Source organism: Trachinotus anak, unplaced genomic scaffold, assembly GCF_046630095.1.
Source record: "Trachinotus anak isolate AG129_WGS33_773 ecotype Australia unplaced genomic scaffold, CSIRO_AGI_Tana_v1 ptg000018l, whole genome shotgun sequence".
In the NCBI taxonomy this organism is placed as follows: domain Eukaryota; kingdom Metazoa; phylum Chordata; class Actinopteri; order Carangiformes; family Carangidae; genus Trachinotus; species Trachinotus anak.
In genome coordinates, this window is record NW_027273869.1 from 20,642,582 (window position 1) to 20,668,359 (window position 25,778).

Sequence of the window (25,778 nt, forward strand, 5' to 3'; positions counted from 1 at the left end):
CTCTATTTTCCAACTGATTAACTTCAGGTTCTTGGCTGATAAAAAATCCTCGACCTTGGAGTCCACTGATGCGGCCGAAAGCTTTGGAAAAGATTAGAAGTTGATTAATTTATTTATTTATCGGTCATGATTTAAATATTTAGATGCTGTATATGTAACTTTCCCTGGCTGGTGGCTGACGTGTAGCCGCCGTCCTGTGGGTGATTAAACACTCACACCAAACTCTGTTCAGAAATCAGTCACTTTACTGTAACTTCCCCGTCAAAACATATTTGTAATAATGGCGGATCAGATGTCAGTCTGCTGTCTGTCTCTGATCCATCCGTCCAATTGGAGTCCAGCTCTGACGTCACTGCTGAATACGAATCCTCCGCTGGTCCAATAAGGAACCTCCGGGACTGAGACGGGTCCAGTCGGTCCTGCTTCCTCCGCAGGATAGAAACTAGTCCTGAGGCTGAGCAGAGTCCTGCAGGAGGTTTTCTAACGGCTCAGCACCGACTGTCCGAGCGGGACAGCGGGGAGCTAGGCCGTCGCCTCACCGGAGGATCATTAATGGACTGAGACCGGGATTTATGACTCTGCTCCTGGACCCGGCTTTAGTGGAGAAAGAGACCTGCTGATGGACTCACCGACGGAGCAGCCCGGCGGCTCAGACAGATGAGGGGTCATGGAGAGACGGATCTGTGGAGTGCGACACATGTGCACTCTGGCTCTGCTGCTGGTCTCCGTGTGTCCGCTCCGCTGCAGAGCCAGCTGGATGTGAGTATGAGCCGGCTAGTTCCGCGCTGAAGGAGCCACAGATTAACGACAGCCAACAAAACCAAACTCCGTTTAAGAAATGGTCAGTTTAAGGCTTCCCCGCGTATCTGCTCGGGCACTCGTCGTTTCAGATACCGTTCAATACATTTTCTAGAGCAATGGCATTCGTTCTGTAATTCGGGTACAACTATAATCCAACATATAGAAGTGATGTAAATGAAAAACTTTTTAAATACGGATTCATTTAACCGTTAAAACAAACTGAAGTCAACAATCTGAATAGCGTCTACAATCTGGAAATTTCATGGAAATAAATAGACTTTACACGGACTACAGTTTTCTGCCGGAGAAAAACGGAACCCGTTAACAAAGTGTCATTTAAGAGTTCCCTGCACATCTGCTACCAGCAGCCGTTCTTCAGCACAGCCTCCGGAGCGGAGACGCACTCTGCGGCTCGGCAGCACAGTCACCGACCTGTTCACTGTCACTTTTCACTGGTGGGAGCCCGCAACCCGAGCCACGTTGGGGTTTCAGAGGAATAGCTCCAGAGTTTCCACGGTGTTTCCAGGTTCCACTGGATGTTGAATTGTTCTCTGGAGCGCTCCGGCTTTACGCAATTAACTCTGGACGGCCAACGAACTTCCATCAACAAAACTGTGAATTTAAGGCGTCCCTGTGTATCTGTCTAATCCCATGACACTTCAGAAGTTATCCAGTGATGCTAGTTAAGTGGTTAGACCCACTCTTCAATTCGTCTTACTTAAACCCCATGAACACGAGTTAGTTTGCCATCACGCAACTAAATAAAACCCAACTTTTTATTCGGGTCCTTTTATTGTCCTTTTCCACAGAAAGACGCAGGGAGCGTCTTGAATCAGGCCTAAAGCTCCAGTTTCATGGGAATTATTTTCGACCTTCAGGCTGTTGGTTCACACCACATTCCAGTAAAACCCGGTAATTTAATGCCCACCCAGTCTTTAATTGGGCCTAAATAGAACCCACAAACGTCGGCCTACCTGGGGGATGAAATCCCAACTTTCTACTCGCGATCGTTTTTCAGCGGGTTCACGGGGTTTGGGATGAAGGGGCCAAATGTCCTTCACACATGATTTCGTAAGTTTCTGTTGATCAGACCCACGGTTCAGTTCGGCCCACATGTCCTGCTCGGCCATTTATTTAGTACGGTATTTATCTAAAAGAAGAACTCGACCGAATACAGTGAAAGTGTGAATAAAAGGGGAAAGTGAACGGGGTGCGGCTCCACCGCTGCCGGATTTATGATTTATGAGCTTCAGCCTGTTAGTTCATGTGATCTGAGCTGAGGCGGCTGGTTTACAGAGTTACCTTTCCAGATCTAATAACGCCAGATCCCCATTACAAAATCTGCGTTTATGTGCCCGGGCGAATACCGCCGCTAATCACCCGCAGCGCCGCTCTCTAACTCGGCGCACATGTTCGGCCTCGCCTGCCATCCTCAGTTCTCCACTGATCACAAGTACGAGGAGAAACCTGAATCACATCAAACCCTTCGCTGTTTTGACAAGAAACTGAATTTTAGGCCCAGACACACTTTGTAAAAACTAACGCAATCGACCGAGCTGCTCTGTAGTTGGGTTCATAGTATATTCCTTACAGTGTAATCCGTGCATGACTGTGCATTAAAACGCGGGAATGGTTCATTATATTTCTGCCGAATTTTAAAACACGATTTTGTTGATTCTAAATTTGTCTGAAGTGTTTTGGTTTCTGTGTGCAAACTTTCCAATAAGCAAGATTTCAAAAACGAAACATTTTCCAACGAAGTTTGGTAGTTGGCTGGTTGGCTGGTTGTTCCTCCCTTCAGTGAGGGCTGCACCTGACAGGGTGAGCGGGACAGTCACGGCCGGTGTCTCCCACAGGTGGCTGGGTGTGACCGCGGAGGGAGTACCGGAGCGGCTGGGCTGTGCGAACCTCCCTCTGAGCCACAGACAGCGGGAGCTGTGCCGGAAGAAGCCGTTCCTGCTGCCCAGCATCCAGGACGGAGCCCGGCTGGCCATCGCGGAGTGTCAGAGTCAGTTCCGACATGAGAGGTGGAACTGCTCCACCTCCGCCGACACCACCGTGTTCGGATACGAGTTAACGAGCGGTGAGCCGGTTCGGAACCACAGAGGCCTGTTGTCAGTGGTGCTGTTACGTTTGTCCCGATGGTGGCGCCAGAGGAAAAACCTGCTGGAGTCTAAATCATTATAAAACAATATTCTCCATCTTTCATGAACTCCACCTCTTAAATCCTCGCCATGAACCGAGGACGTAGACTTCCCCGAATTTAGACATTAACTGTAAAAGTGTGACCAACCCACGGATGCTGAGTTTATTCAGGTTTCTCTTATTTTCAGCAGCTAAGGTATTTCACCTCAGATAATTTAATAATAATTTAATATTACAGTACCCCTTAATCTGAGCCTTTCAAGGACTTCAACGTTTCAGATAAGATGTAAATTGATGAATAAACTGATGGATTAAAATATATTAGGGAGGTGTTAGTGATGATGATCTCATGTTATTTTTAGGTGTTTAAAAAAATCTTCCTCATATATTTTTAAATGAAGGTGTTTTTGAAGTATTTCATTTTTGTCTTTTTAAAAGCTGAGGGATCTCTGGTGTTTTCAGGAGTAAGGGTTCATTTTTGTTTCATAGTTATTATGAAGGTTTTTTTCACTATTTATACCAATTAGGATAAACAAAGTATTAGAAACAGCTGCTGGTGGAATCAACACATCTCTAAAACAGTCTGAACACAAACTGAACGTTTCTGTTTCCTTGGCCTGGTCAGAGATTTTAACCTGAATGAGATTTTTTACCTATTTATAACAGAATATATTATAATAATAGGAACCTTTATGAAGGAGGTTTTATTGAAGGACAGACTGAGTTTTCCCCTTATATCCTTAGTCACTAAAGTTTGACAGGGCATGTGATGATATTAAGTTAATTAAAATGAGTGGATCACGTTTTAAATCAGGATATTAGAGACATGTGAGACGTCATAAATCTGTTATAACTCCCAGTCAGTGATGGAGGACCAGCATGAACTGGTGGAACCTACTTTACTGTGTTCAGTCTTTATCCTGATTCAAATGTTTTGTTTAAATTCATATCAGTGGTAAAGTGCAGTGAGTTATATGAAGATGTAGAAGATCAAGTAGTTGAATGAAGGAAGTTGAAATGGTGGTTGATGACTTACAACTTGTAGGTCCTGACTCTGGACTTGTTGGACGTGGTCTTGACTCTGGACTTGTTGGACTTGGTCCTGGCTCTGGACTTGTTGGTCCTGACTCTGGACTTGTTGGCCCTGTTGGTCCTGACTCTGGACTTGTTGGACCTGTTGGTCCTGACTCTGGACTTTGTTGGACTTGGTCTTGACTCTGGACTTGTTGGACTAGGTCTTGACTCTGGACTTGTTGGACTTGGTCTTGACTCTGGACTTGTTGGCCCTGTTGGTCTTGACTCTGGACTTGTTGGACCTGTTGGTCCTGACTCTGGACTTGTTGGCCCTGTTGGTCTTGACTCTGGACTTGTTGGCCCTGTTGGTCCTGACTCTGGACTTGTTGGACCTGTTGGTCCTGACTCTGGACTTGTTGGACTAGGTCTTGACTCTGGACTTGTTGGCCCTGTTGGTCCTGACTCTGGACTTGTTGGCCCTGTTGGTCCTGACTCTGGACTTGTTGGCCCTGTTGGTCCTGACTCTGGACTTGTTGGACCTGTTGGTCTTGACTCTGGACTTGTTGGACCTGTTGGTCTTGACTCTGGACTTGTTGGCCCTGTTGGTCTTGACTCTGGACTTGTTGGCCCTGTTGGTCCTGACTCTGGACTTGTTGGACCTGTTGGTCCTGACTCTGGACTTGTTGGACTAGGTCTTGACTCTGGACTTGTTGGCCCTGTTGGTCCTGACTCTGGACTTGTTGGCCCTGTTGGTCCTGACTCTGGACTTGTTGGACCTGTTGGTCCTGACTCTGGACTTGTTGGACTTGGTCCTGACTCTGGACTTGTTGGCCCTGTTGGTCCTGACTCTGGACTTGTTGGCCCTGTTGGTCCTGACTCTGGACTTGTTGGACTTGGTCCTGACTCTGGACTTGTTGGCCCTGTTGGTCCTGACTCTGGACTTGTTGGACTTGGTCCTGACTCTGGACTTGTTGGCCCTGTTGGTCCTGACTCTGGACTTGTTGGCCCTGTTGGTCCTGACTCTGGACTTGTTGGACTTGGTCCTGACTCTGGACTTGTTGGCCCTGTTGGTCCTGACTCTGGACTTGTTGGCCCTGTTGGTCCTGACTCTGGACTTGTTGGACTTGGTCCTGGCTCTGGACTTGTTGGTCCTGACTCTGGACTTGTTGGCCCTGTTGGTCCTGACTCTGGACTTGTTGGACCTGTTGGTCCTGACTCTGGACTTTGTTGGACTTGGTCTTGACTCTGGACTTGTTGGACTAGGTCTTGACTCTGGACTTGTTGGACTTGGTCTTGACTCTGGACTTGTTGGCCCTGTTGGTCTTGACTCTGGACTTGTTGGACCTGTTGGTCTTGACTCTGGACTTGTTGGCCCTGTTGGTCTTGACTCTGGACTTGTTGGCCCTGTTGGTCCTGACTCTGGACTTGTTGGACCTGTTGGTCCTGACTCTGGACTTGTTGGACTAGGTCTTGACTCTGGACTTGTTGGCCCTGTTGGTCCTGACTCTGGACTTGTTGGCCCTGTTGGTCCTGACTCTGGACTTGTTGGCCCTGTTGGTCCTGACTCTGGACTTGTTGGACCTGTTGGTCCTGACTCTGGACTTGTTGGACTTGGTCCTGACTCTGGACTTGTTGGCCCTGTTGGTCCTGACTCTGGACTTGTTGGACTTGGTCCTGACTCTGGACTTGTTGGACCTGTTGGTCCTGACTCTGGACTTGTGGGTCTTGACTTATGGCTTGTTGGCCTCTGGACACGCAGGTCTTCAGTGTGTTCTGAAGTATTTTAATCACTTTTACTCTGATCATTGAGCTTCCTCTTGACTCTGGACTTGGTGTCACACTGACCCCCCCTCCCTCTCATCCAATAGGAACCAAAGAAACAGCATTTATCTACGCAGTGATGGCGGCGGGGCTGGTCCACGCCATCACCCAATCCTGCAGCCAGGGCAACATGACGGAGTGCGGCTGCGACACTCGGCTGCAGGGCGGCGGCTCGGCCACGGAGGGCTGGCACTGGGGCGGCTGCTCAGACCACATCCAGTACGGGACCTGGTTCAGCCGCAGGTTCATCGACAACGCCGTGAAAAACGTGTCCACGAGCAGAGGCGGGTACACGCTGGGCACCATGAACCAACACAACACCGAAGCCGGACGACAGGTGAGCCGGACCGGGGTCGGGCCTGCTGAGGGCCTTCAGGTACAGGCTGGTACCTGTTCATGTTTACAGTTGAAACGTCTTCACTCGCCCACACCTGTCCCCGGAGTTAGCATGCTAAGCTAGCTGCGGCCAGCGGGCCCGGGCTACCCGAACATCCCGGAAACACGAGCGAAGAGAACATGTCTCAAATTCATGTCTCGCACTAAGCTCATGTTCTGTGTGTGTGTCCTTCAGGCGATCGACAGGACGATGTCCACAGACTGTCGCTGTCACGGTGTCTCCGGTTCCTGTGCGGTGAAGACGTGTTGGAGAACAATGGCGGCTTTCGAACGTGTTGGCGTTTACCTGAAGGAGCGATACGAGCACAGCGTCCAGGTGTCAGACCGCTCCAGGAAGAAGACGAGGAGGAAGGACCAGCGTCGCCTCCCCACCGACCAGCACCAGCTCATCTTCCTCAACAAGTCTCCCAACTACTGCCTGGAGGACCGGCGGCGGGGCATCGCCGGCACCAGAGGACGCCGCTGCAGCCGGATGTCCGCCGGCGCTGACGGCTGCAACCTGCTGTGCTGCGGCCGCGGGTACAACACGCATGTGGTGAGACACGTCGAGCGCTGCGAGTGCAAGTTCGTCTGGTGCTGCTACGTCCAGTGCAGGCGCTGCGAGAGCATGAATGACATGCACACCTGTAAATGAAGGAAACCAAACACCTGAGAATAAAGGGCAAACCTGTATGAACGACAGATGTCGATTGAAAGATTTAGGTGTGCAGACAAACCCGTGAGTCAGAGGTGGACGGGCTGTGATTGACCTCCAGACTTTAACAACAGACCAAACTCCAAAGGGTTTTTCAGAGTTTATGAAATGTTCATTCTGACGCACTTGACCGCGAACAGCTTGTTCTGCATCTTTCTGGGTCAAACTGCAGCTCTGCTGCGTCTTTATGGGACCTCCTCTGTTGACCCCTCTCTGACCTCCACCTGTAGACCAGTGGGACGATGTGGACTGGGTCACCTGGGCTAGTGCTCAGATCGTCCTCAGGAAATCGTGAAGAGAAGATAAAAACTGATCTTCATCATAAAATCAGAGGTGTCACGGTTTTTGCAGCAGTTTTTCATCTGTCTGGTGAAATCTTCAAACAGCTGATTTCATCAGATTTTTAAAATGAATTTCAAACTGTGTCCAGATCAAAATGAATCTGGATCCTGTTCAGACTGTTCCGGACTCTGTGTGAGACTCAATCAGAGGAGACAGTTTGGTTTGTTTTCTGATGAGAACAGATGAAGTCACCGTCCTAAACTTTTAGATTTAAGGATATGAAAAACTGCTTTTTTCTTTTTCTTTAGGAAAATCAGAAAACAAAATATCTTCCTGATAAATGACGATTGAAAATTAAATCAGATGTTTTTATATTTTATTTTTGGCAATAAACATTTATTTATGTGTAAATAATAATATGTTTAATTTTTGAATATTGAGGCATCACATTCAGATATTCTGTCAGTTTCAGGACCAAACAAGAACAGAAATAAAGCTCAAAACTCTGTACCCAAGATAAAATCCAGTTTCAGTCAAACCCTGTTCTGTAGAAAACTAAACTAAAAGCAGTGAAATGCAGACCTAGTTTCTGTAACACAAGTTATTATAAATAAATCAATAAATTCACACATTCTATAAAGAGATTTGTATTAGAAACGGTAGAAATTATTTACACCAGTGGTAAATGTTCATGTTTGTAAAAGATTCAGTCACCAACAGGTTTGAACAAAAGGACAGGATGAGGATGAGGATAAAAATCTTCCTCCTGTCGCCTCCTCGTCTGAATAACTGACTGATGTGTGAGAAGTGACGACGCTGCGTCAGATACTTCGAGTGTTTTCACTTAAAAGGAGACGACACATTGTAAACCTGCAGACTCACCGACAGAGAAGGACGCACAAAAAAAAAGTGCTGAAAGTTGAGGTGGTAGATGAAACTGAAGTATTAAAGAAGCTCAAGTTATTGAAGTAATTATTAAGTATCAGTTGAAGTAAAAGTTCTGGAAAGAGTTGGTTTCAGTTCAAGTTCAAAAACTAAAACTGGATCATCTGAAGTGTCAACAGTGGAAGGAGCTGAAAATAATTTTCAACTCTGTAACAAGTTTGAGGTAAAAGTGCTGGAAGTTAAAATGGATGAAACTAAGTGGAAGTTTGGGTTTAATTCAAGTTACAGGGGGGTTGAGGGGTTTGGCCCCCCTGATTATGACTTGGACCCCCCAAAAGAGGTAAAACCAACAGTTCAGGGGGTTGAAACATTTATCTATCCTTCTTTCCTCTAATTGTAAATAATACAATATATTCCCCAGATTCATGGCCAGAAGTTGTATTACATGTAATACAACTTCAGACACCCCTAAAGTGGACCATACCATTTCACTCTCTGCTCCTGTGTGACACAGACATTGTAGGTAAATGTAACTAGTTATAACTAACTATGTAGCTAGTAATGTAATGTTAGCTAGTTTCTAACTTTAGCCTGATTAGATTACAGATGAGCTAACTAATGTTAGCTAGCTGGTAGAAAACCCTTGTGTTGTCTTGTCTTTTCATCACCAATATAAATTGTCATATATGATCTAATGTCAGCAAACACTGGTGCTCAGTCCTGAGCAGCGACGGAGGATCAGCTGCTGTACAGATACGTGTTGACGTCAGTACAGAGTTTATTATTTCATGTGAACAGTCTTTGTGTCTGTGGTGGTTCAGTCTTTGACATTTTTAATATCAGTTTCTATAACAGACACCTCCTTTGTTTTCACTCAGGAATTCAGGAGTTTTACCTGTTGGGTCATTGAAGTAATTGTATTTGCAGTGGTGTAAAGTAAATGAGGTACTTGTATTTCACATGCGTATTTCCATTTTATGCTGCTTTATCCTTCCACTCCTACACTTCAGAGGGAGGGTCAGTTTCATGGTGAAAGGCCTTGGTGTCAACACTTGAAGCATAATGAAAATGTTCTGTAGAGATGTGAAGTCCCCCGAGACCAGTCTGTGATGTGACTCTGCTGCCCCCTGATGGACTGAAGGAGCAAAAACACCCAGAGACCAAAAAATACAAAGACCAGACTTCACTGAGACCAGACTGACCAAGACTTACTTCTGTTTAAATCAACAGTTTAAACATTTCTGTTCTTACTGAAGGTGTCAGCTGAGTCTCAGCTCACTCTGCTGTTATATAATAAGACTCATGAAGATCTTAACTTGTCAGATTTATAGTGAACAGGATCAAAGGCTCCAGAGCAAAGATAACTCATCAAAGCTGTAATAACACACTTCTGTTGTGGGCTCACATATGAGAAAGACATGCACAACAGTTTCAACAGAGAGCTTCCTGAAGAAAAATCATCTTTGACGGACAATAAATAAAATCAGTGTTGGTGTCGGTTTATTATCCAGATGTTGAGCTGCAGTCACATCTGCTCTGACCTCATCGTCTGTTTTGAACTTAATGTGAAATTTCAGACAGATGTGATTTATGACACAAGGACAACTCCTGTTCACACTGACAGTCAGCAGAAAGTCTGTGTGTGTGTGTGTGTGTGTGCGTGTGTGTGTGCGCGTGTGTGTGTGTGTGTGTGTGTGTGTGTGTGCGCGTGTGTGCGCGCGTGTGTGTGTGTCTTATCAGCAGTCAGTGATGACAGAGCAGAAAGTTTCAGGAAAGAGAAAAAAGCAACAGATTCTTATTTACAGTCCAGGATTTCCTGCTATTCACTGCACACACACACACACACACACACTGATATTAGGTAACTGTCATATGTCTGTGACATCAGTGACAGATCAGGGTTTAATTAATTTAAAACAGTAGATAGACACAGGTGAATATGAACTGTTGAGTTTTATTTGTTTATTTGTTTGTTTGTTTGTCATTACAGAGTGAAACTGTTTTCTGAATGTTTTGTTTCTGTTGTAACTTTCACTGTTGTTTCAGTTGTTAATTAGCTGCTGACTGTCACTGTCAGACTGTATCAGACAATAGAATTATATTATATAGATCATAGTTTTATTTCTGAGATGATCTTCATGAAAATGTGAAGGTGTTTGGTGTTGAGTTCCTTTAGTTTTGACTTTGAGAAAAGCTGCTGAGCACAGACAGACGTGTGGATGTACAGATCCAGGTCCAGATGATCAACACACTGTCACTTTATTTATAACAAACTTTACATCACCGCTCATCTGTGTGGTTAAATCAAGTTGTAGTAAAGTTGTGTCAGCGTGTAAAAAAACACCCGAGTCAGCAGTTTTCTTTGAGTCGATTTTCAGGAAACACATGGAGGAGGAGGAGGAGGAGGAGGAGGAGGAGGAGGCTGAAAAGAGCCCGATGGGGAGAGACCAGGACAGACCAGACCAGGACAGACCAGGACAGAGACATGGAGGTCTGTCAGAAGTTAAAGCTGCTGGTTGTCTCTCTGATGGTGATGATGAAGATTTCAGCTGCATCACAGGTAACGTCCTATATTCATTCAGAGATTTTTCATCCTGTGGACTCAGAACCAAAGTGTTTCATTGCAAACCTCTAAAACCACCTGAGTCTAAGAACTCAGACTTCTGGTCTGATGTGGTCTGGTCTGATTTGGTCTGATCCTTGAATGAACTCTCCATCGTGTCAGAGCAGAAGGAGCTGAAGAACCTGTAAACATGGATCAGACCAGATCAGTGAAATAAAAGTGTAACTACATGTTTTAATTGCCATATTGATAAATGACTGAACATTATGGGATGTTTTCTTCACTGATCAGCTGTGACTGAAGATTTTAGTTTAAATAATTTGGCTAATTTTTGCAGAAGTCATTGTTAAAAACGATGAAGAAAAGTGCTGATGTTTTGTCTGTGCAGCTGAAGGAGAAATATCTCCACAGTTATTTTCTTTGTTTTCAAACATAAATTGTTCTAGTGCTGATTTGCAGATTTAAAACTTTTCCAGGCCAGCTCCAAATGTTTTCCAGCACCCTAAGTAGAGTAGTCCAGGTCTGTCCAGGTCTTTCCAGAACCTGTGAGTGTTTGTGAGTGTTTCCTGGGCGGATCAGATGCAGCTGATACCACAGCAGCTATTAGAGTTATTACACTCACTTCCTGTTTACACTCCTCACAGACCTGATGGTGTTTTAAGGTTTGGATTTCTGGGCCTGGAGAGTCTAGAGACATTTCTTAGGCTGTTTGGAAAATCTGCTGTGATACTGAGACTCAATCAGAGTGATGGTGACGGACACACACCTGTGGTCTCCCATTAACCCTGTTATGTCTGTTTGTGTCAGAACTTCTGCTCAAACTCCACGGTGCTCCGGACTCGGTCCGCCTGTCGCTCCTGCAGCATCAGCCTGTTGATGCCCTGTCCGTCAGGATACAGACTCACCCCCAGGTCCACCCATCAGGACTGCAAGTGAGTGTGAACACCCACTGTGAACACATATCAGCTGTTTGTGTGTCTACAAACCTGTGTCCAGCATCTGTCTGTTGTTCTGTCAGGTACTACATCAGAACAGCCAGTCTGAAGTTAGCCCTCGACGGCTGCTCCTCCGAGTGCTACAGAGAGGTGGAGGTGAAGAGGTGCTGTCCCGGTCACTGGGGTCCAGACTGTGTAGGTGAGGACACGTGTTCATCTCATGACAACATAGCAGGACCACATTCTGCTGCAACTTTGAAAATGTACCAATAAAAAGTAAAAATTATGACTCAGGTTGTTAAACTAAAGTTGTTGTGTAAACACAGTCTCTGGTACTGCACCTACCTACTTGAACGCCCTGGTACAGGAATATGCTTCCTCACGACTGTTGCGCTCCTCTAACGAACGACGCCTGGCTCTGCCAACCATTCGTTCAAGGCAATCCAAACTCTTCTCTAACGTTGTCCCCCATTGGTGGAACGCACTACCACTTCCTACCAGAGCAGGGGCGTCCCTCTCTACCTTTAAAAGACTCCTGAAGACCCAGCTCTTCAGAGAGCACCTTCTCTCCTAGCACTACATGACAAATCTACAAATCTACACTTAAAGAATCATCACTAGCACTTATTGCTGCGCTAACACTTCTTATCACACTTAACCTGGATTGTTCCACTTTCTGTCAGTCGCTTTGGATAACAGTGTCTGCTAAATGACTAAATGACTAAATGTAAATGTAAATGTAAACTTCAGCTGGAGGAGCAGCAGCACCTGTGCTCTGCTAACAACTGGACCTTCTACAGTTATTACAGGAGAACCTCAAGTGGTGATGATGATGAAGAACACACTTTAAAGTAACTTCACATTAAAGAGGCTGTTTGTAAGTTATCTTATTGCTACATAGCCAATGTTAGCATTATCAGCTGTTTATCTACCAGTCTGTCCAAGAGCTTCATCCACCATCACTATCTGAAGGTGATAAAACGGTCCAAGTGGGCCGGGGCCAGCTGGTTGGCATACTAACTTCAGTAGAAGAACTGACGTGATAGAGATTTAACCCTGGTGTTTGTCTCCACCTCTGGAGACAGATTTTGGTGAGTAAAGGATGAAGTTTGACAACATTTCCTCTAGACTGGTGAGTAAACAGCTGCTAATGCTAACATTAGCTATGTAGCTATAGTGAAACTTAGGCTACATATAGTTCCTTTAACTGTCTATAAGCTTCTGAATTTCAGAGAAAACACAGTGTTGTAATCAGAGAACAGAGAAATGTTTTGCAGGACTCATTAAACCACCTGCTGTAACCATGGTAACCACAGGCCGATGAATGGCTGAGATGTGTAGAAGCAGCAGAGTCTTTTTTCATGATACTGAAAGGTGCACAAACAACAGAAGCTCCAGTGAAACATCATCACACGGTGACTTCAATGAGCTGCTGTCACCACTTCTTCTCTTGTGTTGTCACTTGTTGTCGACGGCTTTTGAGGACAATCATAACGTCTGTGAGAGAGTTTCCTGCAGGATTTATCTGACAGGAGGAGGAGGACTTCAGCAGTCCTCCAGGTGACTCCTGTCACATGCTCAGTCCTGCAGGATGCAGATCCTCCTGCAGGGATCAGGGCTTCCTTCCTCTCTGCAGATTCTCAGTCAGCAGGACACAAATGTGCTGACAGTCACACTGACACTGACTTCAGACACACAGACGCACAAACATACATGTCCACATGGTCCAGTAAAAGCAGCAGCTTCTTCTGTCTCTGATGAACTCTGTCAGAGTCTCCTGTGAGTTTGAAGTCTTTGTTCTCTGAGAGAAGAAGTGAGAGAGGAGGGGGAAACAGGCAGAGGAGTGATAACACACAGAGATAAGAGAGGGATGAAAACAGGAAGGATGGAGGGAGCTGCAGTTTCCTCTGCTTCCTGTTTCCTGCTGCCATCAGCGAGCTGTCAGCGTTTGTGTTTCAGAGTGTCCGGACCAGCCCGACAGACCCTGCAGCAACAGAGGAGTCTGCTCTGATGGACTGGGAGGAAACGGGACCTGCAGCTGTCAGGTAACACACCTGGATACAGGTGCATTCCAAGCATCCTGCCCTGGTGTCCACCCCACATCAACAACACAGCCATGTCCTGTTATTTATGTAATCACACAGCAAACATTGTGTGTGTGTGTGTGTGTGTGTGTGTGTGTGTGTGTGTGTGTGTGTGTGTGTGTGTGTGTGTGTGTGTGTGTTTGTGTTTGTGTGTGTGTGTGTGTGTGTGTGTGTGTTGGATTTAGGTGGGTTTCGCAGGAACTGCATGTGAGGATTGTGCACCTGGTCGATATGGTCCCACCTGCAGCTCAGGTAACTTCAAACTAACTGTTAATAAGATCAGATGTCAGTTTACACACAAATACTCACAGTGATTTCTCTTTATTTTGTTTGTTTGTTTGTTTGTTTGTTTGATGGTCTATCTATCTGTCTCATTCACCTGGTCCAGTGTGTACCTGTGTCCATGGACTGTGTGACTCTGGGTTAAAAGGAGACGGTAGATGCACCTGTTTCTCTGGATACAAAGGTCCAAACTGTGACCAAGGTCAGTCACTCTGATCAGTGATATCTGATAATCAATCAATTATTATCTCAGCGTCATCATCAGATACATGCAAGATTTAAAAAGTTACCTGTTGTTACCTGTGCCAGTGCTATTTCTGCTACCTGTTACTGTTACCAGTTACCTGTTACCTGTCTGTTACCTGTGCTGTTACCTGTCTGTTAATTGTCTGTTACCTGTCCTGTTACCTGTCTGTTACAGAGTCACCTGAGTGTGCTGCCCTCAGCTGTCAGCAGAACGCTCGCTGTATGGAGGAGGCTCTGACAGGACAGCTGGTGTGTCAGTGTTTACCTGGTTACCAGAAGTCAGGAGATCAGTGTTTATGTGAGTTTCTATAGAAACTTTTATTTTGTGGTTTGGGCACAAACTGTATTTTATTCTGAAAACAGCAGCATGTTTCCTCTCTCCGTTTTTTGTTCTGATCAGTGTGATCAGAATTCATCTGATCATTCAGACTCTGTCTCCTCAGCCATAAACCCGTGTCTCCAGAGCACCTGTCATGTCCATGCCTCCTGTGTCCACACTGGTCCGAACCAGCACCTGTGTGCCTGTAACGAGGGTTACAGCGGGGACGGACGAGTCTGCATGGCCATCGATCCATGTCAGACCAAACAGGGAGGCTGCTCCGCTGAGTCCACCTGGTGTGTCTATGTCGGACCGGGAAAGGTAATGAAACACTGGAAGACCAGGATCAGGATCAGGAACAAGATCAGGATCGTGATCAGGATAAGGGTCAGGAACAGGATCAGGAACAAGATCAGGAACAAGATCAGAATCAGGATCAAGAACAAGAACAAGATCAAGATCAAGATCAAGATCAAGATCAAGATCAAGATCAAGACCAGGATCAGGATCAGGAACAAGATCAGAATCAGGATCAGGAACAAGATCAGGATCAGGATCAGGGTCAGGGTCAGGAACAGGAACAGGAACAAGATCAGAATCAGGAACAAGATCAAGATCAGGATCAGGATCAGGATCAGGATCAGGGTCAGAATCAGGAACAAGATCAGGATTATAAGCATGATCTTGTATAGGAACAGAAACAGGAAACAGATTTAATCAAGAACAAGATCTGAGTCAGGAACAGAATCAGGATCAGAATCAGGATGGTTAGGAGGACCGGCTCGCATGAAGAAATGTAACCCTGTGTGTCTCTGCTGTGTTCGGCTTAGTCTCACTGTGAGTGTCTTCCTGGTTTTGAAAACCTGTTTAACGGCGGCTGCAGCATGAGGGACTCGTGTAGACCAGATTCCTGTCACCAGAACGCCAACTGTACCACCGTGGGTCCAGGACGAGTCGAGTCAGTCCCCTCTCTATTCTCACCTCTGGATCTCCTGAATGGGCAGATGTTTTGAATATGTGTTGCAGAGATATGACACCTGTTCCTCTGTCCCTCAGGTGTACCTGTCTCCAGGGTTACCTTGGTAACGGTAAAGTGTGTTATGGGAACATCATGCAGCGTCTGAACGAGCTGAACACAGAACCTGGAGGACAGTGGAGCAGTCAGCTGAGCAACGCCATCACTCTGTTTGGTACGATGCTGAGTCAGAGAACCCTGCCTCGCTGAGGGAGCGGCTGGATCTGAAGATTCCAGACACCAGAGAGTTAAATAGGGATCAAAGAAAACCTCCAGTCCCCCAACCTGAACCACACAGGTTATCGGTTCCAACCTTGTGATACGACCCACAGGAGTGTCTCCTGAAACAGCGTCCCTACGGTGGCAGGTGTATGGAACTGTGGTTGTCATGGTTACAATAATAAACATGCAGCTAAGCTTATGGGATGGTCAGGTTAGGTCTAGGAAAAGGTTGTGGAACAATTACACAGGAGTCAAACACCAGTGTTAGTTGACCCTTCATCCACCACACCCTCCTCCTCCTCACACTATGTCACCTGACTTCCTGCTTTGTTCCTGTCACCACGACAACCACCAGAGGTCGCCTCACAAAAAGACCTAACTATGAGTCGGTCTGACAATGAAGAGCAGTCTCATAAAGACAGTTCCACGTTGCTGAGTCGTCCAGACAGTCTCTCTGGGGTTCAGTGATCTGGTTTGTCCCTGAGTCCAGAACCTGCTCCTGTCCCTAAACGCCTCAAAGTGACTCTGTGTTTTTGATCTGACCAGTTGTTATTAGGTTTCTTCTCTGAACATAAAGAACGTTCCTGTTGTTCCTGTGTCTGTCCTCAGGTTCTCTGTCGTGGCCTCTGCAGGACTTGGGTCCTTTCACTATTTTTGTCCCGATCAATAAAGGCTTCAGAGGAACTTCGGTGAGAATCAATAAACTGATCAATCTGTTTATCTGAGGATTTATTTAAAATCAGTTTCAAACTTTTAATGTCAGTCACCTGATGTTCTGTTGGTTTAAATCATAAATATCTGGAATGAGTCTGATTGGTTGTGTTTGTTCCCCAGGTGAGGACTCTGACCGCCGACCAATCCAAAGCTAAATACCTGTGTAAGATGCACCTGGTTGCTGGGATGATGCCATTTGACACCCTGAAGAAAAGTGACGTGTTTTACACCCTGACTGGAAAATCAGCTGAGATGGACACATCAGAGGGGGTGAGGGGGGGTGGGGGTCAATACAACAACACACAAACATTCAAACAAACGTTTCAGCTTCACCTTTCAAAATAAGGTTCAGCTTCAGGTCAAAGTTCAGTTTCAGCCAACTTTGACCTTTGGCCTATAATGAACCATGTTTACAGCCATAAGTAGACCAGTCCTCCAGACAACCTGGATCAAAGTCTCCAACAGTCTGGACCAGGTCTGACAGGACACACACACAGCTCAACTGCTGACTGTTGACTTTCTGGTAACAGTGTGTGTGTGCGTGTGTGCTTGCAGGAAATGTGAGTGGAAACACACTATCCCTGTTTTCTTTAGTCATGAAGTCCTTTAGATCTCAGTCTACTTCAGACCACAATCCACAGACCACAGCACCTGAACCCTGCTCACTGCTGCAGCGTCACCCAGAAGAAACTCAGGAGCTAAACCAGCTCAAAGTCAAATCCTCAACATAGCACAGGTCAACACAGGTCAACAAAGGTGGACACAGGTGAACAGGTCAACAAAGTTGAACACAGGTGAACACAGGTGAACAGGTCAACACAGGTCAACACAGGTCAGGTCCCTCAGACTGGAGTGAGTCTGGTTCAGGTCACCAGTGACAAGGCTCAGGTCAGAGACTGTGTCTGGGTTTTATGAAGACAACTTGTCAACAGCCTCCAGCTCCTCCAAACACCACACATCCTCCTCAGTCTACGTTTCTCTGTTTTCTCTTCCAGGACACTCAGACTAAAATCCGTATCCATGGCAGCAGAAAGAAAGGAGTGATTGTCCAATCAGATGTTGTGGCGTCCAATGGGATGATCCATATTATCAATAAGCTGTTGGACAGCGTCTCTCCCACTGTGGAGAGTAATACGGAGGTACAGGAAGTTTAGAGGCGAGCAGAGAACACACTCGCTAATGAAACCATGAGCTCTTCGCCCATTCATTCATTCATGTGTTTTTCCACAGGAGAATCTGATGAGGATCATTTCTGACTATGGAAAATTTGACAAGTTCAAGTCTTTATTAGAGGTGAGCAGATTAGTGCAGAGCACAAGAGGAAGTGCTGACCTGCACTTATGTCATGATGTCATGTCATAAGGATGAACCAGGAGTGAGTCACTTCCTGTGTCTCCATCAGTCTGATCAAACATCACGTTCCTGTTCCTCAGAGGACGAACCTCTCAGACTCCCTATTCCTCTCTACAGAAAACTGAACTGGCCTCAGTCCTGGACCTTCCTGGACCCATCACTGTCTTTGCTCCCACCAGCTCGGCCTTCAACGCCATGACTGAAGGACACCTGTCTTTCCTCAGCAGCGCTCAGGTGAGAACCACCCTGTCAATAAAATCAGCACAAACGTCTGAAAGGTAAAAACTAATCATTAAAAATTTCAGTAAATATTTTAATATGTGATTATAAAAAGTTTTTTACTGCACATTACTCAGGTTTTTAAGGGGCTTTTAAAGGGAAAACCTCAAATAACATAAAACCATAACCTAACAGGACTTAATTCTTCAGTTACAAAAATCTGATGAGTTTTTACTTTGTTAAACATTACAAAACAAATGAACTCCACTCTGTAACATTTAAGGTTTGTACTGTGACTGACAACTGTCGCTAATCTTTAACTACAAATTCAAAGCAGATTTTCTTGGTAGTTAAGATATTTTCTTTTTAAAAGCCTGAATCATCCACAGAATAATTTACACTAATTAAATGTTGAACCTTCAGGGTCACAACAAGCTGGTGGAGCTCCTGAGGAATCACATGGTCCTGTCCACCGCAGTGAGTACGGCTCTCTGTTTGTGTTTTAACTCACTTCATTGTCACTGGTGGCGTCCTCTGATGATGAGTCTCTCTCCTGGTTTGAAGCTGGAGGTCTATAACGCTGTGTCCAGTCGCAGGATCATGACGATGGCCAATCAGGTTCTAACGATTAACGTGACAGAGAACGTAAGTGTGGTGTGAGCTTTTCTTTTTGTAAAACCATTTTAATATTAACTTTACTTCTCCACAGCTGTGTAAAGTCATATATTTCTCTACGTCTTTAAATATTCATACCTGTGGTCTGTACCTGGTGCTGTGTTCAGGGTCATCTGGAGTTTTGACTGGTGTTGTGTTTGTCAGGGTCAGATCCTGGTTAACGGAGCTGCTGTGTTGGAAGCGGCTGTGGAAGCTAAAAATGGACGTCTGTACGTGGTGGATGGGGTTTTGACTCCACCCTCCATCGAACCAGTGCTGCCCCACAGGTGTGACATCACAGAGACCAAGACCATCAAGGTGAGATTCAAACGCCACGTTTCTGAGGGTTGAAGCCCTGAAGATGCAGGACCACGTTGGTTTTATGTCAGTTTATTTGTTTATTTATGAACATCAAACATGAGCTCAGTCACCTCATGGTGGTGCTGTCCAGCTCAACACAGAGAAGCCTCTTGGACCATAAAAGTCCAACATGATGGATTTTCCTACCTGATCTCTTATTTTCCAGGGTGGATGTGTTGGCTGCTCTAAAGTCAAACTGTCACAGTGCTCGTCTGGAGTTTACACAGTAAGATGTCTCACTCTGTTTAGTTTTCCTGGGTTTTTATTGCCTGTCACTCACATGTGAACCGTCTGTGTATGAAACAGAGAAGTGTCTCTCAGTGTACGATGATCTCTCTGTGCACCGATCAGGGCTCCTCCATATTTGGATGTGTTTACACTCTCTACATTGGCAGTCCAGGTATCGGCATCCCGGCAAAGGGTTGCTCACCGCTCTGCAACACAACTGTCACAGTACGTAAACACATGATTCAGATGTTCTAGATGTACTGACTTCATTCAGATCAGAGCTGCGGGGCAGCATCTGTACCAACAGACAATCTCCATTTAAAATCCGTTCCGGACCTTTTGGTCATATCAAATGATCTTCATTAGAAGACCGAGCAAAGAAAAGAGTAAAACAATGGAAAAGAAAAATGTGACCTGTCAAAACATATTTGAATGAGGTGTCTACCTGTGTCTGTTCAGACTCCAGCATGTTGTAAAGGTTTCTATGGTCCAGACTGCACTCCCTGTCCAGGTGGATTCCAGACTCCCTGCTCTGGACATGGTCAGGTGAGATTTCAACACTCAACACAACCTAATTGAGATAAGGCCACACATTTTTACAGTGTATGGTGGGGACTGGGGAAAACTGAAGTGTGTTTTTTACAGTGTACGGAGGGAATTGGAGGAAATGGATCGTGTATCTGTGATTCGAACTTCAGAGGCTCTCGCTGTCAGTACTGCTCATCCTCCAACAAATATGGACCAAACTGTGACACAAGTAAGTCTTCTCACTTGATGACATCATACAGGCAGGTGTGATGTCAGGATGATGTAACCTCACCTGTGTGCCCACAGCCTGTCACTGTATCCATGGACAGTGTGATAACCGCCCGGACTCCGACGGTCGGTGTAAACCGGACTCATGTCTGATGGGTTTCACCGGTCGGTTCTGTGACCGACAGACGGCGGCCTGTGGCGTTCAGGCTCAGTTCTGTCACGCCCATGCTGACTGTGACTTCAGTCAGGAGACGACAAGGTGAGTTTACCTGTGTTAGTTTTAACTTAGCAACAATAACTGTGCCACATTTCTTCACCCTCCAGAATCAGAACTCTGTAGAAAGAAGTGGGATCAGAATTCCGGTCCTGGTCCACACCTGTAGTTAATCTTTCCAGATGACAGTTACCGTGAACACACGTCGTAGAAAGACAGGACGTTAAGCTGTGATGTCGGTAGTGGACGTAGTCCGGGGTTGAGCAGCATCAGTGGAGTGCCTCCCTCTCAGGTGACTGTCACATGGTGCCTGAACATGTGAGGAACAGAGCGAACCTTCTACATGATGAAGTGGATATTCAGGTGTAGCTCAGGTGTGATCTGACCTCATACAGAACTGGACCCTGCATCAATGATTTGATGCATTTGTGTCAGGCTCTTATTTTGAAGGTGAATCCCTCGGTGTCTGGTTGTGGTGATTAAGATTCTGCACTTGTAATTTTTATTCAGTATGCGTGCTGTGTACGTTTTTAGGTGTGTATGTAAACCTGGTTACCAAGGTGATGGTATCACCTGTGTGGAGTCGGACCCCTGCGCTCCACCTCTCCGAGGCAGCTGCAGCGTGAACGTAAGTCACATGACCTCGCTGATAAGCGGCTCATTGGTCCTGACGGTTTGGTGTTGTGGTTTGACTTGTGCTGGTTGCCGCCCTCTTCAGGCTAAATGTGTGAAGACGGGACCAGGTACTCACACCTGCCAGTGTCTGACAGGGTGGAGGGAGGACGGAGAAGAGTGTCAACCAATCAACAACTGTGACAGTCCTGACAGAGGAGGCTGTCATCCCAACGCCACCTGCATCTACGTGGGACCTGGACAGGTGAGGTCCACTGAGGTTTTATCTTTATTGGGGCACATGGTTGAACCCTGTAGACCTTCAGATCTGGATCTCAGTACAGATCCAGGTGGTTCTGACCAGGCTCTGTACAGTTATTCACAATAATCTGTGGTGTTTGTCTGCAGCAACATAAAAGAGGGTGAATTAAACTTGATAATTGAACTACAGTTCCCATGATGCTACAGGTGTTTAAGCAGGAAGTAGAATACTCTTATAGAGTCACATGAGGACATTTTTACAACCATAATTCTTTCCATTTTGATGAAACAATACCACAAGCTGCCGGGAGTTTACCCTGTAACCATGGAAACAAGGGCTGAAGTTAACAAGTTTGAGCTGATCATTTTTCCATTATGGACACATGAGACAGTGTCAATCACACAGTAGCCCCACCCTAATGCATACCCTGCTTAATGGTCTATTTTCCTCATTTTCAAATAGACTTAAATACAATCAGACTCTTTTTACAACCAGTGGAGTCGCCCCCTGATGGTCATTAGATAGAATGCAGCTTTAAGGCTCTTCAGCACAGGCTTCACTTTTCAGACCCAGAGTCTACGTCCAGGTTTATAGACAGACTAGGTATATATACAGGTATATAAACACAGGTATATACTAAGACCTGATGTGATCTTGCACCCACAGAGTGACTGCAGCTGTAAAGCGGGATACAAAGGGACTGGACGAGACTGTGAAGCTGTGAACCAGTGTGTCACTGTGAACGGAGGCTGTCACTTCCTGGTGAGTCCAGTAACAGACTCCAGTGTATATTTCCATACAGGTAGACAGGTAAACCCTCTGAGGCCTCAGGTGAGTGACTCTGCTCTTCCTGTCCTCAGGCTAGCTGTCAGCTGCTGTCGTCAGGGTGGACGTGTGTCTGTGACGAAGGCTTTGCTGGAAATGGACTGATATGTTTCGGCACACTGGACCAGGTGAGTGATGACCGCGTTCACACCTTTGACAAGTAGGTTCAGCTGGACCTTCACCACCAGATCTGAGTCCGCTCTGATGATTTCAGGAACTGATGGCTCTGCCCGACGCCTCAGAGTTCTTCACCTGGACCACTGTGAGTACCACCAGACCAGGTCAGACCCGGTCAGACCAGTAACTGTGGATATGTTTGTTTACTGTGGTGTATGCACGACTGAAGCACAACTCAAAGACAGTGTTAATCAATCATTGTAGAGAGGGTAACACAACACTACCATGAGTGGAAGTGGAAGTGAAGCAGAGTTAATACAACAGTGGAACAACAGGTCATTTACAAACGTGTTCAACCAGACCTGCTGAGACCTGCACAACTAAAACTCCTGTGGTCACAATAACTGACCTGAGTTCACTACAAACCTCTGAGTTCATATTTCTGTCAGGACTCCGGTCTGGCCTGGTCTCTGCCGGATCAGAACTTCACCATCCTGGTTCCGTCTTCAGCTGCTGTTGCAAAGATGTCTCTAGAGGACAAGGGCTTCTGGACAATGAAGGGGAACCTGCCGAGTCTCATCAGGTTACAACTGTTTTCATCGTAACGCGGCTCAGTTCTGTCTCCAGCTGTTTAACATCTGTAACAGCTGCCGTGTGTTTACCTGACAGAAACCACATGATCCCAGGGAACTATCCACTGTCCAGCCTGAGGACCGTCTCCTCTGTGACGTCGCTTCTCCATGCAACACTTCGTGTTTCAACAACCAATGAGGTGAGTCCACAGAGGTGATGCTTTACTCAGCTCACAGAAAGGGGAGGAGCCCTGATGTTGGTCTGATTCAGTGTGTTTGTTGTGTCAGCTCACAGCTGTGGGTGGAGCCTCCGTCACCACCTCAGATTTAGCTGCAACCAATGGCCTGATCCATGTCATCGATAAGGTACAGAGCTCACCGTGGTAACGACGCTGGTGACACTTCGACGCCACAGACAGACTGATGGCTCTCTCTGTCTCTGACTGTTCACCTGCAGGTTCTGGTTCCTGACAGGAAGCTAAGCGAAGGGCTGCTGGCGACGCTCGCTCTGAGACCTGAGTTCTCACTGTTCAGATCGTATCTGATGGTACGAACACAGACACTGCTGAACGTTCTGTAGCTCTGGAGGAGAGTTTGTGGTGTTTGTTGACATGTTGTTTGTTGTTCAGGAGTACAACCTGACAGATGAGATCGAACAGGCCAACGAGTTCACTGTCTTTGCTCCGACAAACGCTGCCATCAACAATTACCTCAAGAAAATGGCTGCCACTGCCCTGGTACGAGGTGTCTGACATGAGAGCACATTTAAAGGGACAGCGTCCACACAGCTGTTTCACTGAAAAATAGCTCAGTGCTTTTATTTTGTTAACAGGATGTGAATACGACTCGTTACCATGTGGTGATGTCAGAGCGTCTGTTGAAGACCGACCTGCAGCCTGGAGGATACAGAGAGACGCTGCTCGGGTTCTCCTTCCAGCTCGGCTTCTTCCCTCGAGACGGAAAGGTGTGGACCTGAGCCACATCAGAGAAACCTGATCACATGATGATCTGATCACATGATGATGACCTGATCACATGATGTGTCTTCCAGCTGTATGTGAACGAGGCACAGATCAACTCGTCCAACCTCCTGAGTGGTAACGGTGTGATCCACGGCCTGTCAGCTGTTCTGGAGATCAACAGGAACCGCTGTGATGAAGCCATGTACCTGACCATCATGGTAACGTCACCCAGCACCTGCAGAGACAGTCAGACCCAGACTCCCCTGTTGAAGAATATTAATACTGCTCTCTTCCTCCACAGGGGGCGTGTGTCGACTGTCTGTTCCCACAGAGCAAGATCTGCCCCAACGACACCGTCCCAGCTGTAAGACCCTCAGACCCTCAGACCCTCTGACCCTCTGACCCTCAGACCCTCTGACCCTCTGACACTCAGACCCTCTGACCTTCAGACCCTCTGACTTAGTGTTTGAGCAGCAGGTGGATTCTTTCTGGGCGTTTGATTCACTTCCTCTCTTTGTTTACGCAGAAGAACACAGTTAAAGTCAGATCCAATAAATCATCTGGTTCCAGGCCACATATTACAACAGATAATTCAAATATAACTAAATAAACAGGACCAGGTCTAAATCTAGTACAGGTCTGGACCATGTGGGATCACAGAGGACGTAGTTTAAAACTTGTGTAAACAACTTCTCTCAATGGAGAGAAGCTAAAGCTGCTAAATGTTGCTAGATGATGTAATATGCAAATTAGCACATTCATGCCATCATGGCTTCGTGTTTGTGTTCTTGCTGTGTCACCTGGTCTCAGCTCTGTACCTGTTCCCTGCAGGGGTCAGCCAGGACCAGGAAGTGTATGTTCACCCGGATGTTTGAGGAGGAGCGGCTGCTGACCATTGGCTGCAGGGCCACCTGCCTCCAGAGGAGCATCGTACGTCTGCTCCGCTGCAGAAACACAACCACACACACAGGAAGTTCCTTCACTATAAAAGACCTTTTCTGTTTCCAGGTGCGGAGGTGTTGTGAAGGGTTTTTTGGGGAGCACTGTGAGCCATGTCCCGGTCCAAAGGGTCAGCCCTGCTTCGGTAACGGAGTGTGTCTGGACGGGACGGGTGGGACCGGAGTCTGTCAGTGTAACAGAGGGTTCAATGGGACGGCCTGTGAGACCTGCCAGAGTGGGAAATATGGAGTCCACTGTGACCAAGGTGAACAGAACTCAGTAGAGTCAGACCCCTACCAAGGCCAAACAGTGCTACACCTGTCTGTCAGATCCAGATTATCATCTGATCCAAACTGGATCTGATCCAGATTATTATCTGGATCTGCACCAAACTCGTATCATGGATCTGACCTGGAACCTATGATCTGGATCATAGACAGGAATACTTCATGATGTTATCAGCACCAAAACGTAGTGGTTTCTTTGGACCAGGACCCATACCTCCTCCAAGGTATTTGCATCTGGTGCAAATGGTTTTTGTGTAATCCCGCAGACAGACAGACAAACAAAGAAACAAACAAACAAACCCAGACCAGACCAGACAGACAGAAAGAAACAAAGAAACAAACAAAAAAACAAACCAAAACAACCAAAACAACCAAACAAGACAGACAGACAGACAGACAGACAGACAGAGATCTATACAGATGAATGTACAGTGAACTGTGATTGTCCCTCCTCCTCCTCAGACTGCAGGTGTAAAAATGGCCGCTGTAGTGAAGGTCTCTCAGGTGACGGGACGTGTGAGTGTGATGTCGGCTGGAAAGGAATCGTCTGTGACGAGAGTAAGAACATCACAGTGAAACTGAGGAACAGACACATCAGTTTATATAAAGTTTGACGATAAAAAATATTTTGAAATGAACTCTACATGATTTTTAATATTAAAAAAAATAACGTTATATTTTCTCAATACATGAAAGTGAAGTTTTTAGTTTAGTAGATGAGATTTTTATGTTGAATGTTGAACTTTATTCTTGAAATGTAACTTTTATCCTCATAAGACTTGGACTCGTAATATTGGCTTTTATCTTAGTGTTACAACTTTATTCTACCAGTGGTAGAAGAGTATTTGATAAAGTATTCTAATAGATATATTACAAGTATTCACAAAAAATTACAGCATTTTTCTCATAAGTTGTTGTCTTTATTATTTTTACTTCATTTTTTATGTTTCACTTTATTCTAAACACATCAAATGTTTGTAAATGTTGAGTCCTTTTTCTT

General features: G+C 46.0%; 2 protein-coding genes and 2 long non-coding RNA genes across 5 annotated transcripts in view; 2 read left to right on the forward strand and 2 right to left on the reverse strand.

The window, feature by feature from the left end:
* The first annotated feature begins 20 nt into the window (after nt 1-20).
* Nucleotides 21-8,992, forward strand: wnt16 (wingless-type MMTV integration site family, member 16). Its single transcript, XM_071502754.1, has 4 exons — nt 21-759; nt 2,658-2,884; nt 5,829-6,118; nt 6,353-8,992. Exons 1-4 carry the CDS (start codon nt 668-670, stop codon nt 6,809-6,811), a joined length of 1,068 nt encoding a protein of 355 aa, XP_071358855.1. The 5' UTR covers nt 21-667; the 3' UTR covers nt 6,812-8,992.
* A 1,458-nt stretch (nt 8,993-10,450) lies between these two features.
* stab2 (stabilin 2) overlaps nt 10,451-25,778 on the forward strand; it is a 28,693-nt gene continuing 13,365 nt past the window's right edge. For both annotated transcript variants that reach the window (XM_071502744.1, XM_071502745.1), the window contains exons 1-39: nt 10,451-10,598; nt 11,409-11,533; nt 11,620-11,735; nt 13,496-13,581; nt 13,806-13,872; nt 14,009-14,104; nt 14,324-14,446; nt 14,592-14,788; nt 15,298-15,425; nt 15,524-15,657; nt 16,314-16,393; nt 16,539-16,688; nt 17,414-17,557; nt 17,649-17,711; nt 17,889-18,005; nt 18,414-18,467; nt 18,555-18,635; nt 18,810-18,962; nt 19,171-19,230; nt 19,356-19,457; nt 19,692-19,778; nt 19,878-19,989; nt 20,067-20,247; nt 20,737-20,830; nt 20,921-21,079; nt 21,743-21,838; nt 21,937-22,029; nt 22,116-22,163; nt 22,468-22,601; nt 22,688-22,790; nt 22,879-22,956; nt 23,048-23,137; nt 23,220-23,327; nt 23,423-23,554; nt 23,642-23,770; nt 23,854-23,916; nt 24,384-24,482; nt 24,561-24,756; nt 25,241-25,336. In XM_071502744.1, the coding sequence (XP_071358845.1) occupies nt 10,524-10,598; nt 11,409-11,533; nt 11,620-11,735; nt 13,496-13,581; nt 13,806-13,872; nt 14,009-14,104; nt 14,324-14,446; nt 14,592-14,788; nt 15,298-15,425; nt 15,524-15,657; nt 16,314-16,393; nt 16,539-16,688; nt 17,414-17,557; nt 17,649-17,711; nt 17,889-18,005; nt 18,414-18,467; nt 18,555-18,635; nt 18,810-18,962; nt 19,171-19,230; nt 19,356-19,457; nt 19,692-19,778; nt 19,878-19,989; nt 20,067-20,247; nt 20,737-20,830; nt 20,921-21,079; nt 21,743-21,838; nt 21,937-22,029; nt 22,116-22,163; nt 22,468-22,601; nt 22,688-22,790; nt 22,879-22,956; nt 23,048-23,137; nt 23,220-23,327; nt 23,423-23,554; nt 23,642-23,770; nt 23,854-23,916; nt 24,384-24,482; nt 24,561-24,756; nt 25,241-25,336 (4,249 nt within the window). In that variant the 5' untranslated portion in view covers nt 10,451-10,523. The remainder of the gene's footprint in view (nt 10,599-11,408; nt 11,534-11,619; nt 11,736-13,495; nt 13,582-13,805; nt 13,873-14,008; nt 14,105-14,323; nt 14,447-14,591; nt 14,789-15,297; nt 15,426-15,523; nt 15,658-16,313; nt 16,394-16,538; nt 16,689-17,413; nt 17,558-17,648; nt 17,712-17,888; nt 18,006-18,413; nt 18,468-18,554; nt 18,636-18,809; nt 18,963-19,170; nt 19,231-19,355; nt 19,458-19,691; nt 19,779-19,877; nt 19,990-20,066; nt 20,248-20,736; nt 20,831-20,920; nt 21,080-21,742; nt 21,839-21,936; nt 22,030-22,115; nt 22,164-22,467; nt 22,602-22,687; nt 22,791-22,878; nt 22,957-23,047; nt 23,138-23,219; nt 23,328-23,422; nt 23,555-23,641; nt 23,771-23,853; nt 23,917-24,383; nt 24,483-24,560; nt 24,757-25,240; nt 25,337-25,778) is intronic.
* LOC139635418 (uncharacterized) lies at nt 17,878-18,881 on the reverse strand. Its single transcript, XR_011694204.1, has 3 exons — nt 18,744-18,881; nt 18,502-18,611; nt 17,878-18,017 (listed from the first exon to the last, which is right to left on the reverse strand). It is a non-coding gene; the product is annotated as an uncharacterized lncRNA (long non-coding RNA).
* LOC139635417 (uncharacterized) lies at nt 19,316-20,187 on the reverse strand. The gene is made up of 3 exons (XR_011694203.1): nt 20,053-20,187; nt 19,678-19,803; nt 19,316-19,449 (listed from the first exon to the last, which is right to left on the reverse strand). It is a non-coding gene; the product is annotated as an uncharacterized lncRNA (long non-coding RNA).